The following is an 18,033-nucleotide window of genomic DNA, read 5'->3' as shown; positions in this document are numbered from 1 at the left end:
TGTTGGGGAGGGGGGGGGTGGAACTAGTAGCTCTGTGAAAGGCAGGAAGACCATGTTAGGAGGTTCATGCCCTGATTCATGTAATGACCCGCTTACTAAGTCACAGTTTCCCAGTGATAGGCCTGGGATTCTGTAGAACCAGAAAGTGAGGTGATAGAATCAGGCAAATTGGGATGCTTAAAAATAAAGCATTGGACCTAAGAAATGTGCTTTCTGGGACCAGTTTTGCTACTGACTAGCTATATGAGCTCATGGAATTCTTTTCGTTTTTCCCTCTTGAAAATTGAGGGTTTTAGACTAATTACTGTAACTGTTTCCTTCTATAATTCTGTGCTTCTAAACAAATCCAACCTTAATTGAACTACTTTTTACTTATAATGGCTATTTTTTTTTTCCTTCTGTGTCTTATTGACCCTTTGAAAAAGACGGATTGCCTACTCCTATTCAAGTATTTCTGCTTTTCTCTGCCTTAGTATGAATATATATTTCCCACATTCTCGAAATGGTGTTTGGATTATGTTAAAATGAAGCGGTGGTCTTTGCATTATGTCTGTTATCTGCCACACGTTTTCTTGGTTTCTAAAAAGGAAACAATGCCAGTTCTCCACTTATTATGAGCAGGAAAATCTCCACGTAAATATTCTGAAACCATTGAGAATTAACATAGTGTTCAAATTATATGATAGCTGCAAACTGCCAAGATTGCTCATCATTATATGTTACCTGTTTTGAAGAGTAGAGAGCAATGTTTATTGGATGCTGACTTCAGGCATACATGCCTGAAGCAGACATCAGGCCTGTAACTGGGGAGATGCTGATCACCCTTTCTTCCTCTCAAAGGGTTATACCAAGAGGGAAGAAATAATTAACATTCCCTAATTTACGCATGTGGTTGATGTAGGCCTGAGTGTTAGAAGGCGTCTCTGGCTGGCTTGTTCTTCTTCTTTTATTATAAATGTAGCAAGAATGAGTTGATGTGGTACATGCAGGAACCTGTGACCCACCCAGCATTAATTATTATACCCATTTAAGAGAGGAAAAGGCAGATAAAGTCCATGGAAAGTTCATGGACATTAGAACTAAACAGGTTTCATCACTTACTGGCTTCATCACTTAACTGAATTTTGGCAAATAATTTAATCGTCGCATTTCTTCATGTGTGAAATGGGCACAGTATCATCTGTCCTGCAGGGATGGTGTGAGGTTTGCCAGTGTTATCAAGGGTTGCCAGTATTATCAAAGGTGCCTAGCTTTGTCTGGCTGGCACCTAGTAAACAACTCCTATGTGTGTAGCTCCTTGTACAGAACCTGAAATATTTTAGATTCTCAATGAATATTGAGCATGACAAATAGATAATAAAGTATACTGAATTTGTAGTAAGCATTTAGTAAATGGTAACTATTATGATTACATAAAGTAAAACTGTTGATTTTTTAAAAACATCAAATGTATTTGTTGCATTTTTCAAAGTTTTAATTACTATTTCTCTGCAAATATAGATGATAAAGTAATTATTCTACAGCAGGTCAGAGAGAATTAGTATAAACCTAACAAATATGAAACAGTAGGCTTTAAAAGCTTAATTATTCTATGGATGGACCTAGAGAATATTATACTAAGTGAAGTCAGTCAGGCAGAGAAAGGCAAACACTGTATGATATCACTTATATGTGGAATCTAAAAAAAAAAACAAATGAATCTATGTACAAAACAGACTCACAGACACTGAAAGCAAACTTTCAGTTACCAAAGTGGAAACAGAGGAGGTAGGGATAAATCAGGAGTATGGGATTAACAGATACAAACTGCTATACATAAAACAGATAAGCAGCAAGGATTTAGTGTATATATATATTCAATATCTTTTAATAAACTATTAACGGAAAATAATCTGAAATATATATACACACATATATAACTTAAAAAGATGTTATCTGAACAATCCATATATAGTTGGGCAAACATATTTTGTATTAAAATTCCTGAATATAGCATATATAAAGTTAAAAAAAAGCTTATTGGTTCCAACAAATGATGCCACTGTATTCAGATGTTACCACAGTCAATCAGATGTTACATACATACATATAATAATGTGATACCTGCACGCACAGGTGTCTAACCCCCATGTGCCAGATGAAGAATATTCTATAATACCAGTACCTTCCGCTTCCCTAAGGGGATATGCCTGCCCTCCTTGCCGTTCACATTATTTGATTCACTTTTTGGTTTTATTTCAGGATTATACTTGTGATCATTGAGCATCTGTTATGTGGCATTCTGTTGTATTCAGAGTACATGATAACTTGCCAGATGTCCCAGATAGATGATCTATAAACTTTTACAGCTAAATCTAACTGATTAAGGCATTGTGGCTATGGGATCCTATACCTTGTCTTTTGTAAGCCTGTGCTTTTCCTTCAAGCTGTCTTTGGTAATGCACACATTTTTATGCAGTTATAAAATGCATTGTAGGTAATGCTTTTGGAGGATTTCTGCTACATATAAAAATTTTCTCACAGAAACTTAATAAAAATAGGGGCCCTAGCTACTGCATATCTGTCAATAGTTTCTTTGCAAGATTTGGCTTATTTTGGTTTAACATTACTTGTGATAATTTAAAATTGGGGAAGTGAAAGTGTTATACTTGTTTGTAGAATTTCTGTATTTGGAGACGTTGTAGTCAAAACTTGATTTATGAAACTTCCTTCTGTGTTCATTTTATTTAGCTCCTGACACCATGCTTCATCCAGTCACAAACTGTAATTCTGGGAGTCCATGGTCTCTTATAGCTCATAGAAGTTCTACCTATTGTAAACACTTTCTTGTTCCTCCAGTTCATTCCCTCTCCTCCCTTCCCCTCTCTTCCTGCTGCCAGGGTTCTAGATCAGCTGCCAGATGTCATTTTTACCTGTGCCAGATAGTCTAACTGAGCTCCCTGTGGCAGGCTTGGCATTTTCTTCACAACTGACTGTCTTAAGTGAAATAGGACTGTATCCCTCCTTAAAACCTTTTAAGACTAGTCAGCCATAGGTTCAAGTCCAAAATTCTTAGCATTACAGCTATAACTAATTATTACTCACCTGTAAAGCTCAACACAGTACCTCCTCTAGGAGTTCTTGACCACCCCACCACAGTTTAGATATTTTTTTTCTGTATGGTGAGCAACTGCAAACCTAGAGTTCACATTACCTTTGAGAAAAGAGGGAAGAAAACCAACTTGTACATGAGTAAAATTTCCTCCTACCTAAAAAGATTGTAGTGACAGGTGAAGTCTTAAGTGTGGTAAAAGGTTCCAGGTTCCATTGCAGTGAAGCTTACTAACATCTAGAGAAAGAGTGCACTTTGATAGGGAGGATGGTATATCGTGGCAACATACAGAAAAGTTAGGAGTCAGAGGACTAAAACTCCTTGTGTGTTAATAAACTGGATTTTATATACCAGTTTTTTGTTAGTGTGACTTACTTTGGTGGTTATACAGGTACCGTCATCTTTCCCTTGAGCACCATGCATTCACTGGGATAGGTGCCTTCTAACACTTCTTGGCAGCTAGTCAGCCAGCTCCTCTGGGGACACCTTCTACCACGATGTGCACCTCTTTAAGCCTTCTTTATTCAGATGGCTTGTGCAAACATTTTTTCTCAGACTTCTAAAAATACTCATATTTGAATGATTTGGGTAAATAGATGAGTTACTGAGCAGTCTTTCAATATAGTAGTGTTTTCCTACAATGTTATAAACCATGGTTTTAATTAAGTGCATTACCGTGAATTTGCTAGGTCTTCACTCTCCCTAATTGGTCCTGCCCTCAAGATTTCCTGGAACAAATTTTGAATTTATTTGTAGTAAGATGATGAATTCAGGGTTCAAAGTTATATCATATTCTTCCTTCCTGGACACCCAGGAAACCATTTTTAAGTCATTTTAAAAACACCCACAATGTGTCAGGCAGTGTACTGGGTTACGTTTAGTACTTAAACAAACAAACAAACAAACAAACTCCTGTCAATTATTTTTACAGATGAGAAATCTGAGACTTTGTAAGATTAAATAACTCTTCTGTGATCACAGCTAGGAAAATAAAGTTGGGATTTGAACCCAGAGCTCTTCATTTCCAAATTCCCTTCTCTTCCTAGTGCAGAATATTTCCTTAGTACCTTTGTTATGTATAAATAAACATACATGTTTTAATAGTTACTTTTAGTCCATTTTTATAAACCTGTAGAACTGAATTAAACAGCTCTGCTACATTTATTTTGGATATTTTTCTTGCTCGAGTTTTTTGTTTTGTTTGTTTTTTTGAAGGAGAAGAGTATTATGACTTCCCATGTTATTGTACAATTAATTTATAGAGTTAATTTCTCTGAAATAAATTCTTGGCTGGTTGAAGCAACCCTCCTCTTTCACAAATTAATTTCTACAAAATTGGTTTATGCCAAAGGTTCTTTATTCAGTATTTACCATTAAATATGACTTTTTCTGTTAAATGGTTTTATTTTAAAGGCAGCACCGTTAACCCAACAAAACCTTCTACTCTTCCCAACTGTAAATCCTGCCTGTTCAGCAGCAACCGAAGCTCTGCATTGTTTTCTGTTGGAAGTGTGAGCCGAAGGGGACAGTCATTCCCGGTGCTTAGCGAGTGCGCTGAGCTGCGATCTGCCCTTGTTGTATTGTTAACGGCACCATGTTTTCATGTTGCAGATGGCTGAGCGTTAGCAAGGAAAATTCAGGACCATGATGGCTCAGTTTCCCGCAGCAATGAATGGTAAGTAGCTTCATGCTTGTGGTGAGATAAAGTGGTTATGAGACTTTGGATAGAAGTTATAAAATATTCATTTAGATATTTTTCCTTAAATTTATAAATGCAAAATTTCAAATATTCTTGTTGAAAGAATTTAGATAGTTTATTTCAAAACACTGCGTGTGTCTTCTATTAGAATATTATGCAGTAAATCCCGAAGCTCAATATAAGCATGGTCTGCAGTATCATCTGGAGTGTGTGCTTGCCTTTGAGCAATTAAGAGTAACCTAAGCATCCATTGTGTTTAATGCCTAAAACTGGAAGACAGAAAGCATAGTGCCATAAATGAATAATATTAAAGATGTTTTTGATAGCATGAGATGATTGTAAACTGGTTAAACCAATAAAGATTCATTTATTAATGTACATATAAAATTAGTTTGTTTTCCCTTTTATAAAGGGTTTTGTGTATACCTATACACACAGTTATTTAATAGGAAACATTTTAGAGGACATGTTTAGGTTATTTCAGTAATAAAAAGTTTTTAAAGGTTTTTTTCTGATTCAAATTTTAATTTGTTTCTCAGATATACATTACCCACCTTTAATAGGTATTTTTAACTGTGTGTATCATTTATAATTGAGAAAATGCATTGTGTTTTTAAATTACTAAGGTAATTAAAGATGCTGAGTTCTGAATTATGAGGTAGATTTTATTAGCTAATTATAAATATAAGGAAATAAAGAGTCCAGTCAATAATTTTTTAACATTTGAACTGAAAACTGTAATTGAAAAGAACACTAGGGGAAAAAAGAGGGAAAAATCACCAATAATTCCAAGCCTTCACATAGGATTGTGTTAATGTTACCAATTGATCAATTCCTTTTTTTTTTAAAATGTTTTCAATCATAGGGCCAAATCAGTACATTGTTAATAAAGAAAATATATGTTGTATATCTTAAGTTTTAAGACTCAGGATTGATCTTGTGACATTTAGAAAAGTTTTCGAAAAATGAATTATTTTCATAAAAAGTTAAAATAAGTTTTAATATGTGGTAGGACGCTGTCATTTAAGGATGGACTTGAGATAAGGGTTTTGTTGTTTTGTTTTTTGCCTTTTCAGATGTGAGCATTGGTCACAATGGTATGGGATTATAAAGATTATTTGATGCCATGGACTATTTCTTAAAATGAATTTTTTTTCCTTAATGAGTGTTAAATGTAAGTTTAGAATGAGGGTAATAATTGTGGTAATAATGTGCTCTACTCAAATTTGAGAATTTCTATGTCACATACTGAGGAGTTTGCTGTAAATACAATGTTTAATCTTCAACCTACATGTTAAGCAGGCTTATAAACAAAATGAGCATAGTAGAAATCATTGTAGACCTGGTCTTTCTTCATTTTTTTTCCCCCCCATTCTCTGAACATTTACAGATCACTTTGTAGCTTATTCCATTATATGTAAAATATTGGAAACAAACAAGATGTTCAATAACAGCAACAAAAAGAGATTATTTGAATAATTGTCTAAAATGTTGGACAGTTAATTTAGGAATGCTCAGTTGCTGAAGTCATGTCCAACTCTTTGTGACCCCATGGACTGTAGCCTGACATTCTCCTCTGTCCAAGGGATTATCCAAGCAAGAAAACTGGAGTGGGTTGCCGTTTCCTTCTCCAATTTAGGAATAGCATATAAGAATAAAGATAGTAATTTTTTTAACTTCTGAAGAAGTGATAGCTAATGCAGACTGTAGTACCTTCCTACTTACTTTATAAAGTAACTGAGGATTGAAAATAATCTTATATATATCTGAGTCCAGTTCAGGGTTTAAAATCTTATTGAAAGAAGCATCCATGTATAGCACAAACCTTCAAGAGCAGTGTTTGCTCCTTCAATACATTCTCAGTCATAGATTGGGTTAAACTTTTTTGATGCCCAGTGCTATTGGAACTTGTCTCTAACTGCCCTCCCTGACCAAGCTGTTTGTCTAAATATTTCTGACACAGTCCTCAAATTTTGCCATGTCTACTTTATCATCCTGAGACTAACCACAGACTTTTAAGACTTTTTTGGTTCTTAAAGCTGTTCTGTCTTATACGGTAGCCATTAAGTACATGTGACTGTTTAAACTTAAATTAATAATTAAGTAAAATTTAAAAATTCAGTTCTTTCAGTCACACAGCCAAGTGTGCTGAGAACCACATGTGCTCGGCTAGTGGCTACTATATTGGACAGTGCAGATACATCTCAGATAGCTCTGTTGAATAGGTATTCTTTCTTTGTGTGCTTACCATTTGCTTACAGAACTAAAAGATCATTGCATCATATTTTTACCACTTACAATTTTACTTCTGGTGTCTTCTGCATAAGCAGAGTCATCCTTGCCAAAACCGTTTCAGTCATGGTAGGTTTGCTTTCTGCTTTTCAGAAATTTAATGAAGTTATAAATATAGGGCATGATACATGAGCCATAAGGTGATAGGCAAGAGGCCACTTTGGATACATGTTGCTGCCAGTTGGTGTCGTAGTGTGTCGTGGCTTGTTTCAACCTCAAAACTGTGGAGGTACTAAAGGCTGGTTATGTGAGTATGAAATTCTGGAGCCCATGACAGTGGTTCTGTCTAAAACCTGGAAGAGAGAAGGAAGAAGGAGAGAAAAGAAACAGCTAGTAACTTAGGAGGGAAAAAATACCATTTTTATTTTTAGAACCTTTAATTTATTACCTTTTAGAATTTTGGAGCTCTTTACTCTTTATGTAATTAAGAAATTTTTGTTGAATATTGGACCTGGAATCAGCTGTAGTGTTGAACTGCATATGTAACAACCCAAGCATTTATTACTCAAGTCCCTACAGTTAGGCTTTTGTTCTATCTAGACCAGTATTCCAGTTGTGTTTTAGAGATTTAACTTAGTACTGGATCAATGTATATCATTTGATTATTATTTTGAAATGAACAAATATACCAGTGAAGCCTGTTTCTGATATCATTTAGTTATTACAGTGTACAGGTGGGATGTAACCTATCTGAATCATGTATGCTCAGAACTGTGTGTTAGAATACTGCTCTGCCACTACCCAGCTGTGTGGCTTAACCATGTGGAACTTATTTTTGTGTGTATATGTACATACGCATATGTATGTATACATAGATGTAAAACAGGAATGACACTACTTACTGCATGGGATCTAGCATATAGCTGATGTTCTGTAAACGTGTGTTTTTCCTTCTACATAGACCATAAGAATATATTTGTCAGAGCCAGTAGATGAGACTAAGCAACAGAAATCTTTATGAAAATACCACTTTCTCAATTTAGTGATGAGTTGGGGGAAGTGGATAGAATTTTAATATATTTCTAAAGTAATCATCAGAGACGGTAAAAGGTTTTAGGTTTTTAAGGAAATAATTGGAAAGATCAACTCCAAAACTTAGATTTTCCTGCCTTTCTGTAACACTTATGAATAAATATAGATTAAGGTATACTTTACTTGAAGTTCAAAGTAATAAGCTGTTGACTCTTTAGAAGGTTCTTTTAGTACATATTCTAAATAAGAAAGCCAGAATTGGATCAAAATTGGCTTTGAATTACATGTATTTCATAGCTTTAGTGTCTAGATTTGAATATTATTTGAATACTACTTAAAAATTATTCCTTCTCATTGACTTAGAATATTTTTATTCTGTTAGTAACATTAATCATGACAATATTTAATCATGATTGTTGTGTATGACTCTCTTGGCTTGTGGAACCAAGACCGTTCAAACTTCCCCAACCAGTCTGTTCAAACTTAAAATAGTCTTAGGGTTTCTGACTAAAAAGTATCACATTCAGTATCTTTCTGGCAAGAATACCTTTATCACAAAAAGAGCCTAGGAAAGGTTTTGACTCTCTGCCTCCTGCCTAATTATGCCATTCCCTGGGATTGGATTGAGTGAGTGAAAGTCACTCAGTCGTGTCCAACTCTTTGCGACCCATGGACTATACATTCCATGGAATTCTCTAGGCCAGAATACTGGAGTGGGTAGCCGTTCCCTTCTCCAGGAAATCTCCCCAACCCAGGGGTTGAACCCAAGTCTCCCACATTGCAAGCGGATTCTTTACCAGCTGAGCCACAAGGGAAACCCTAGGATTGAGTAAGGAAACTAATTTACTGAGCACACGTCGTGTGACAGGCATGTGTTTGATGTGTTATATTTTTGTTTTAAGTTGGATTTATTGAGGTATAATCCACCCTTTTTTATACAGTTTGATGAGTTTTGACGAGTGTATACAGTTGTTTCCAAGAATGTATATCACTGAAATATAGGTGCCCACTATAATTTTAAACACTAGATGGATTTGATCTAATATTTCTTAGCCCCAAATGACTGTTCTTTTTTTAATCTATAAATATCTTCTCGTAAAGACAAGGTTTAAGATTAGAGTTAAACAGGGACTTTCCTGGTGTCCCAGGGGTTAGGACTTGGCACTTTTACTGTTGTGGGTCAGGTTCAATCCCTGGTCGGGGAACTGAGATCCTGCAAGACTGAGGAAACAACTTTGTAAAGCAGATTTTTATGGACTCTAGTCAGCAAATGTGTGAGTTTACATACCTAAGCATACTTGGTTTCTTATTGGTAGAAACTGAGTAAACTGGAAGGGTAATGAGAAGTGAAGTATGGATGACTGTTAGCCATGTTGAATTTTTTGTGTTCTGTTGCTAAGTCGTGTCCGACTGTTTGCAACCACACGGACTGCAGCACACCAGGCTCCTCTGTCCTCCACTGTCTCCCAGAGTTTGCTCAAATTCATGTCCTTTTAGTCAGTGATGCTGTCTCATCTCATCCTCTGCCATCCCCTTCTCCTTTGCCTTCAGCCTTTCCCAGCATCATTGTCTTTTCCAGTGAGTCGGTGCTTCTTGAATATATAGCTTTAAAGACCTCCTCAGTGGGTCAATATAGCTATATGTGAAGGATAGACACCAGAAAGATTTGTAAATGAATTTGTCTTTTCCCAAATCATGATCTTGCCTCTCTGGCTTTTTTTTTACTCCTTCTGATTTTTTCAGATATTTATTCCTCAGTCAATTTTAAGTGTGTGCTCTGTAATACTCTGCTGGTTCTGAGGATAGAAAGATAAACACCCAAAGCTCGTGTCCTCCAAGGACTCATTGTGTGGTAGAACAGATGGATAGAAAACAATTATAGAACCTTTGTAAGTGCCCTATGGAAGCATGGTGAAATCCCTTGAGAATCTAGAGGAGGAAGCAATTAATCTGACCTGCAGGTGTCAGAGACCTCCTAAACAAAATGACCCATGCCCTGGACCTTGAAAGGTAAAGTTTGAAAAGGAAGAGGGTTATGTGAATGGCAGTCCAAGTAAAGGGAACATGTCATAGGATGAGAAAGACAAATATTTTATATTGATATATAGGGTTTGTAAGAATTTCCTTTTGTGAGATACAGATATAGTACCAACCTCCTCGTGGGTCCTCAGTTTTTGTTTTGTGTACAGAGAAGTCCGTACTCCTGTGCGCAGGGCCTGCCTGAGACTGAGAGTGGATCAGTCAAAGCCATCTGGTGGGGGATGGCAGACTCAGAGTTATATACATTGTGAGGTGCTTCCGGCAGTTTAGGAGTGCCTCACCAGGGCATCCTCCTTGGGGAAGAAGACTCCCGGGCCAGCTCTGAAAGAGAAAAAGTCATGCTTCTCCCCTCTGGTATTTCTGGGATCTAAGGTATTTTTCTCTAGATGCTGCTTGGGGCTCTCCACTGCCACAAGATTTAGGTGTACTGTTTTGCTTTAGCTTCATTGTTTTCTAGTGATCCAGAAGGGTTAGTTGCAAGAGGGACAGGGACATTTTTGTAAACCCTAACCAGAATTAGCTTCAAATCCTTTAGGTTCCTATTCAGCTGAGCTACCATCTGAAGGATATACCAACCAGCCTGTCCACAGTTGTTTCTAGGAGAAATAGAAATGCATCATGTTCAAGAACCATCAGGGTAGAATCCTCAACTTTCACATTAAGACTTGTATTCGCCTGTGACCCCTCCCCCAACCCCTTTAGTCCTGATCATTAGCCAGGAAACAGCTAAGGGACATTGATGATCCCTTTCTCGGGATAGCACATTCAGTGGCCAAACTACTTTACTTTAAGGAGTATGAACCAAGAGGAGGTTATGAAAGTGGACTCAGCCTCGATCAGTGCATTGTGAACAGTTTTTTCGGATAAATGATTCATTAGCATCAGAGTACTGATAGACCAGAAAGCTAAAATCATGACACAGGTTTGTTTTAAGGGCCATGCTAGTATGGACATAGCAGACTGATTGGTAACCTAAAAAGTGTCGACAGTTTGAAGAACCACCAGTAACCTTAGAGGGCAATCAAAAGTTTGATGTAGTCCATCTGCCAAGAACCAAAAAGAGGGTAGTGCCCTGTGTAATGAGACCCCTCCCCAGACAGGAATCCTTAAGTCTGGCATTCATTGGTATCCTTTGCCTCAGAAACAGAGTCAGACTTCATCAGAATCTTGATTTCGGTCTAAGTTAGAGAATGGGCCCTTGCCTTTGGTAGTGACCCAGACTATTCAATTAGCAATTAAAATTTGTTTCCATTTTGCAGCCCCAAAGAGGGTATCTTTAATTTGTCAGTTGTAATTTTCCAAGTGACAAATCAAACAGCTGGGCCGTTGGCAACATTTCAAGAATCTGAGTTCTGTCCACTGAAGAAAATGTGTCTTGTTTTGGTTCTGCTTAGCTCTGAGGCTGAAGAGTCATGGCAGCCCAGTGGACGCTGTCAGAACTCCAGCTGCTGTGACCCATAAGTGAACCAGGCTGAGGCATTTCAGGGAATTTCATTGATCCAGTAGCTTTGCTTCAGGCAGTGGAGTAGGAATAAAGTTTCCCCTTAGCGAATTTGCTGCCACTTTTTCATGTGAAGCCAAAAGACTTTTGGGGCCAGGCTGTCTTCTGTTCTTGAATATACCATTTCTGTTTGACAAGTAAGGCTTCTGAGGGTCCTTCTCACCTTGTTAGTTGTGAAGTTTTTTTTGACCCACCCCTAAATGGGAGTCTCAGGCTGGAGAGTCACTGGGCCTGCATAGATCAAGCATTCAAACCCAGAGGAGGCCACTTCCCTTTGCCAAAGCTTCCACTTGGCAGAATCTTTAGTAACAAACATTTGTGTTGTTTCCAGTGCCCAGAGTCTAATTTGTTGGGGTTTACTAGCTAGACCTGCTGGTGAGGGTATTTAGTTTAGCTAGTAGTAGTATACCAGTCCTAATTTATGTGTTTTGACAAATATACTATGGTTGTGTAAATTGTTAACTTAATGGAAATTGGGTGCAGGCTCCATACTATCTTTGCAACTTTCCTGTAAGTCTAAAAGGATTTCAAATAAGGAGGTTACTTTAAAATGTATCAGAGGACACTCCATAACTTCCAGGGTAAAGGTCAGCTAAGGATGCTATTTAAGACCCTTTAAAGCCAGGCCTTCCTACCTCTTTCTTAACCTCTTTCCCACACTCACGTGGCGCTTTAGCTATCAGTCTACTCAGTGCAGTGTCTGGAACATGCCTTGACCTCTCATCCTCTGACCTTGTTTTGTGAAATACCCTTATCTCGCCTCTTCACGTGGCAAAATTCAAGCCAATCTTCAAGGCTCTGCCTCAGTCTGACCTTTCCTGTTATCTCATCACTGATGCTTCTGACTCAGGATTAGCACAGCTTTTTGTATATGTTTTTGCTTAGGATGCTTCACAGGTTAACATTGTAAGCGCTGATAGTCATTTTCTAGAGTAAGACTTCCTTGAGGATGGAACAATACTTTATTCATCTTTTTATTTCCAGCATTTAGCTTGTTGCCCATTTCCAGTGAGTGGTACACAGCAATTGTTCAAGTAGACGTTAATTGGGTGTTGAGTGAAAAGCCTCAGGACCATACTAGGTATGGTTATGAATAGAGCTTTCTTCTTTGTGTCACTCCAGTATTAGGACTGTCATTAAAGGAACATTTGTGATTCATGTTTACATTCTGGAATTGTATTTAAGCATTCTCATATATGCAGTATAATATCTTTGATTTTCATTTATGTTTTAGGAGGGCCAAACATGTGGGCTATTACCTCTGAAGAACGGACTAAGCATGACAAGCAGTTTGATAACCTCAAACCTTCAGGAGGTTACATAACAGGTTTGTGTTCTTATTTTATTTGCGATTTATGCTCCCTTTCATGAAATATCTTATAATTAGTTTTAATTTGACTGCCATCAATTTGTACTATTTAATGATAAGTTCCATGGTGGCTCAGACAGTAAAGAATCTGCCTGCAATGGAGGAGACCTGGGTTCGATCCCTGGGTCGGGAGGATCCCCTGGAGAAGGGAATGGCTACCCACTCCAGTGTTCTTGCCTTGAAAATTCCGTGGACAGAGGAGCCTGGCGGGCTACAGTCCACAGCATTGGCAAAGAGTCGGACACGACTGAGTGTGGTCGTGTATGGATCTGAGAATTAGACCATAAAGAAGGCTGAGCTCCAGAGATTGATACTCTTAAATTGTGGTGCTGGAGAAGACTCTTGAGAGTTCCTTGGACAACAAAGAGATCAAACCAGTCAATCATAAAGGAAATTAACCCTGAATATTCATTGGAAGGACTGATGCTGAAGCTGAAACTCCAGTACTTTGGCCAACTAATGCAAAGAACAGACTTATTGGGAAAGACCCTGATGCTGGGGAAGACTGAAGGCAAAAGAAGAGGGTGGCAGAAGATGAGATGGTTAGATAGCATCACCAACTCAATGGACATGAGTTTGAGCAAACTCCCCAAGATAGTGGAGAGGAGCTTGGTGTGGTGTACTATAATTCATCAGGTCACAATGAGTCAGACACAACTTAGCAACTGAACAATACCAGGGCTTGGAATCCTTTCAGTCTGACTTTGGAATTCATCCTCTCAACCATTATCAGTTCAGTTCAGTCGCTCAGTCGTGTGTGACTCTTTGCGACCCCATGAACTGCAGCATGCCGGGCCTCCCTGTCCATCACCAACTCTCAGAGTTTACCCAAACTCATGTCAGTTGAGTCGGTGATGCCATCTAACCATCTCATCCTCTGTCGTCCCCTTCTCCTCCTGCCTTCAATCTTTCCCAACATCAGGGTCTTTTCAGATGAGTCAGCTCTTCACATCAGGTGGCCAAAATATTGGAGTTTCAGCTTCAACATCAGTCCTTCCAATGAACACCCAGGACTGATTTCTTTTAGGATGCACTGGTTGGATCTCCTTGCAGTCCAAGGGACTCTCAAGAGTCTTCTCCAACACCACAGTTCAAAAGCATCAATTCTTCTGCACTCAGCTTTCATTATAGTCCAACTCTCACGTCCATACATGACTACTGGAAAAACCATAGCCTTGACTAGACGGACCTTTGTTGATGAAGTAATGCCTCTGCTTTTTAATATGCTGTCTAGGTTGGTCATCACTTTCCTTTCAATGAGTAAGCATCTTTTAATTTCATGGCTGCAATCACCATCTGTAGTGATTTTGGAGTCCCCCAAAATAACGTCAGCCACTGTTTCCACTGTTTCCCCATCTACTTGCCATGAAGTGATGGGACCGGATGCCATGATCTTAGTTTTCTGAATGTGGAGCTTTAAGCCAACTTTTTCACTCTCCTCTTTCACTTTCATCAAGAGGCTCTTTAGTTCTTCTTCACTTTCTGCCGTAAGGGTGGTGTCATCTGCATATCTGAGGTTATTGATATTTCTCCTGGCAATCTTGATTCCAGCTTGTGCTTCCTCCCGCCCAGTGTTTCTCATGATGTACCCTGCATATAAGTTAAATAAGCAGGGTGACATTATACAGCCTTGATGTACTCCTTTCCCTATTTGGAACCAGTCTGTTGTTCCATGTCCAGTTCTAACTGTTGCTTCCTGACCTGCATATAAGTTTCTCAAGAGGCAGGTCAGGTGGTCTTGTATTCCTATCTCTTTCAGAATTTTCCACAGTTTATTGTGATCCACACAGTCAATGGCTTTGGCATAGTCAATAAAGCAGAAATAGATGTTTTTCTGGAACTCTCTTGCTTTTTTGATGATCCAGCAGATGTTGGCAATTTGATCTCTGGTTCCTCTGCCTTTTCTAAATCCAACTTGGACATCTGGAAGTTCACGGTTCACATATTGCTGAAGCATGGCTTGGGGAATTTTGAGCATTACTTTACTAGCATATGAGATGAGTGCAATTATATGGTAGTTTGAGCATTCTTTGGGATTGCTTTTCTTTGGGATTGGAATGAAAACTGACCTTTTCCAGTTCTGTGGCCACTGCTGAGTTTTCCAAATTTGCTGACATATTGAGTGCAGCACTTTCACAGCATCATCTTTTAGAATTTGAAATAGCTCAACTGGAATTCCATCACATCCACTAGCTTTGTTTGTAGTGGTACTTCCTAAGGCCCACTTGACTTCACATTCCAGGATGTCTGGCTTTAGGTGAGTGATCACACCATCGTGATTATCTGGCTCAACCATTATAGTTTAATGTTATTTGTACTTCTGTAATAATAACTGTCTTAACTTGTCTCCCGGTAGGGATTTGATTACCCTGCTTACAAGGTAATAATTTGGTCTGTTACTGTCTCTTGAATGCTGGCAGAATACCCGGAATTCCTAAGTCAGAGACACAGGACACTCTTTGTGGTAGCACAGTTGGCAGCCCGAGTATTGGCACATTTCTGTCCGTTTCCCTTGTCCCCTGGATCATATAGGGGCCATGAGGAGAGCCCAGAAGGATGCTGTACATGCCATGGTTGTTTTAAAGAAGAGGAACACTCAGCCTCAGAGAACCCATCATGTTTTAGCAAGCAGAAAGCAAACTTGTTCTCTGTCCCAGTGGAAAACATTACCTCCTTCCTCAAAACTACTCACAGCAAACCCAGTTCTGAGAAATGATCCAGGCAGAGAGCTGTTAGGAACTTATGTTCTTGGCTTACACAGCAGGAGATACAGGATTTTCAAATACCCATGAGGAGTACCTTCCCCAAACCTGGTGTTTTCTTATTTAGAACTCTTCTGGGGAATAGTGCTTTTAGCTATAAATTTTACAAGATAGGATTATTTTCAAGACCCCAATTATGTGGGAAAACTAAGATGAATAATGTGATCTTTCATCACTTATGTTTCACTAATGCATATATTTCAGTTGTGACATTTTTGTTTTAAAACCTCCTGTCTTATTAAAGTAATATAAATAATTTTTCTTTAATAATTGGAATTAAAATAAATCAACAGAATTGTTACTAGTGGGCATTTTTATTATTCAGAGACATCAGAGTAATTCCATTTGCTAATGCATTGTTTGATTATTTTGTTTTTATTGCCTTCAGGTGATCAAGCCCGTACCTTTTTCTTGCAGTCAGGCCTGCCGGCTCCCGTTTTAGCTGAAATATGGTAAAATGTATTCTTTTGTAGATGAACTTAACTTTTTAATACTTAGTGTTAACATAAAGTTGTTTTTACCTGTAGTTGTTGTTAATAAGTAAGAGTATTCAGCTTTTTAGAAAATAAATTTTAGTGAGTAACTGACTGAAAATCTGTTGGGGTTTTGTTCTGTAGTACAAAGTTCTAATTTCCTTAGAATTTGTAAAGAAAGATGTATACATTTCTGTTGAAAAACACTTCTTTGTAATTTGGCAAGTCTCCAACTTCATTATGTTATTTTGTAGTTATTTATTTCATTATCTTTAAACCTCAGATTAGCTCACCCTTCCCTTGTTCCTACCTTAAAGAAATGATTCTTTATAATATCTAAGGTTTTGGTTTTCTAATGTATTTACAGTAAACATCAACCCCTATTCCAAGCTTCTCTCCATTCCCATGCCTGGCAGAGGGCCAGGCACTTAGCAGGCATTTGGTAAATATTTGAACAAATTGTTTAGAATGATTATACTCTTGTATAATTTCTTTACATTTGGACCAGTGGAATTCATCCCAAAGGAATCTAGACGCTATATAGACCCATAGTATTTTATTAGATACTGTTTTTGGTCAATATTATTGTACAGGTTTTAGCTTTTTGTTGTACACATACTCTCACATTTAATTAAGTGATTATCTACATGTAAATGGGATGTTATTTACAAAAGTAATGCTGATTCTATGTAACAATCCACCGGCCTCATCATCCTTTTAGGGCTTTATCAGACCTCAACAAGGATGGGAAGATGGATCAACAAGAGTTCTCTATAGCTATGAAACTCATCAAACTAAAGCTTCAAGGCCAACAGTTGCCCGTGGTTCTTCCTCCTATTATGAAACAACCTCCTATGTTCTCTCCGTTAATTTCTGCTCGTTTTGGTATGTGTTTCTTAATTTAGTTCAATATATTTGATAGTTAAACTTGATTCGTAAGCATAATGTTTGAGAATCAGAAAAGGATTCGTTGGCATAAAATGACAGTCCCCATACTCCGAAGTTAACTTTCATGTCTGAGATTAGAAATGTTAAGTTCGCTGTCATAGCTCAGGAGTCCATGTGGCCCAGTTTCCCAGGGACAGTGTGATTTATGCCTGTTGTTCTGGCATCTAGTCTGGTTTGTGCTCCCTTTCTTTTCTTTTTTTTTTTTTTGCAAGTTGATATCTCATCTTTATTTTTTTTTCCATTTATTTTTATTAGTTGGAGGCTAATTACTTTACAGTATTGTAGTGGTTCCTGTCACACATTGACATCAATCAGCCATGGATCCACATGTGTTCCCCATCCCGATCCCCCCTCGCACCTACCTCTACACCCGATCCCTCTGGGTCTTCCCAGTGCACCAGGCCCGAACACTTGTCTCATGCATCCAACCTGGGCTGGTGATCTGTTTCATCCTAGATAATATACATGTTTCGATGCTGTTCTCTCGAAACATCCCACCCTCGCCTTCTCCCACCCCTTTCGTAATTCTCAGTTGGATGATAGATTATATGATCCTGCTAGTCATAGCTGATCCTAAATACTATTCTTACTTAGTTTCCTCTATACTTTGTATGCATAACAAAAAAATGAACAATTTAAATTCAAAATAGTTTAATTTGGGGAGTAATTTTAAATTATACATTAGTAGAAATTTCTTTAAAGGTTAATTTGCCAGCCAAATTTAGGGCTAAAACTTGGAAACTTTGTGCTAATTAATTTACATATTCATCTGAGATCACCAGTCTTCCATTAATTTTGATTAGCCATTATCTCACTAATTATTTATGAGGAGCAGTCATTGGAACGTTCAAGTAGAGTCTCTTTATATCTGAACCATGGTCTTCCA

The 18,033-nt window shown here is 37.9% G+C and overlaps 1 protein-coding gene across 3 annotated transcripts in view; it reads left to right on the top strand.

The window, feature by feature from the left end:
• The window catches only part of ITSN2 (intersectin 2), a 119,652-nt gene that overhangs the window by 22,287 nt on the left and 79,332 nt on the right, over positions 1 to 18,033 (top strand). For all 3 annotated transcript variants that reach the window (XM_065928660.1, XM_065928658.1, XM_065928661.1), the window contains 4 exons: positions 4,703 to 4,766; positions 12,830 to 12,922; positions 16,115 to 16,178; positions 16,921 to 17,084. In XM_065928660.1, the coding sequence (XP_065784732.1) occupies positions 4,736 to 4,766; positions 12,830 to 12,922; positions 16,115 to 16,178; positions 16,921 to 17,084 (352 nt within the window). In that variant the 5' untranslated portion in view covers positions 4,703 to 4,735. Of the gene's footprint in view, positions 1 to 4,702; positions 4,767 to 12,829; positions 12,923 to 16,114; positions 16,179 to 16,920; positions 17,085 to 18,033 lie in introns of those variants that run through there.

The sequence above is a fragment of the Muntiacus reevesi genome, chromosome 3 (assembly GCF_963930625.1).
Source record: "Muntiacus reevesi chromosome 3, mMunRee1.1, whole genome shotgun sequence".
In the NCBI taxonomy this organism is placed as follows: Eukaryota; Metazoa; Chordata; class Mammalia; order Artiodactyla; family Cervidae; genus Muntiacus; species Muntiacus reevesi.
Note: the sequence above shows the minus strand (reverse complement) of the source record. Positions and strands in the feature narration are given on the sequence as shown.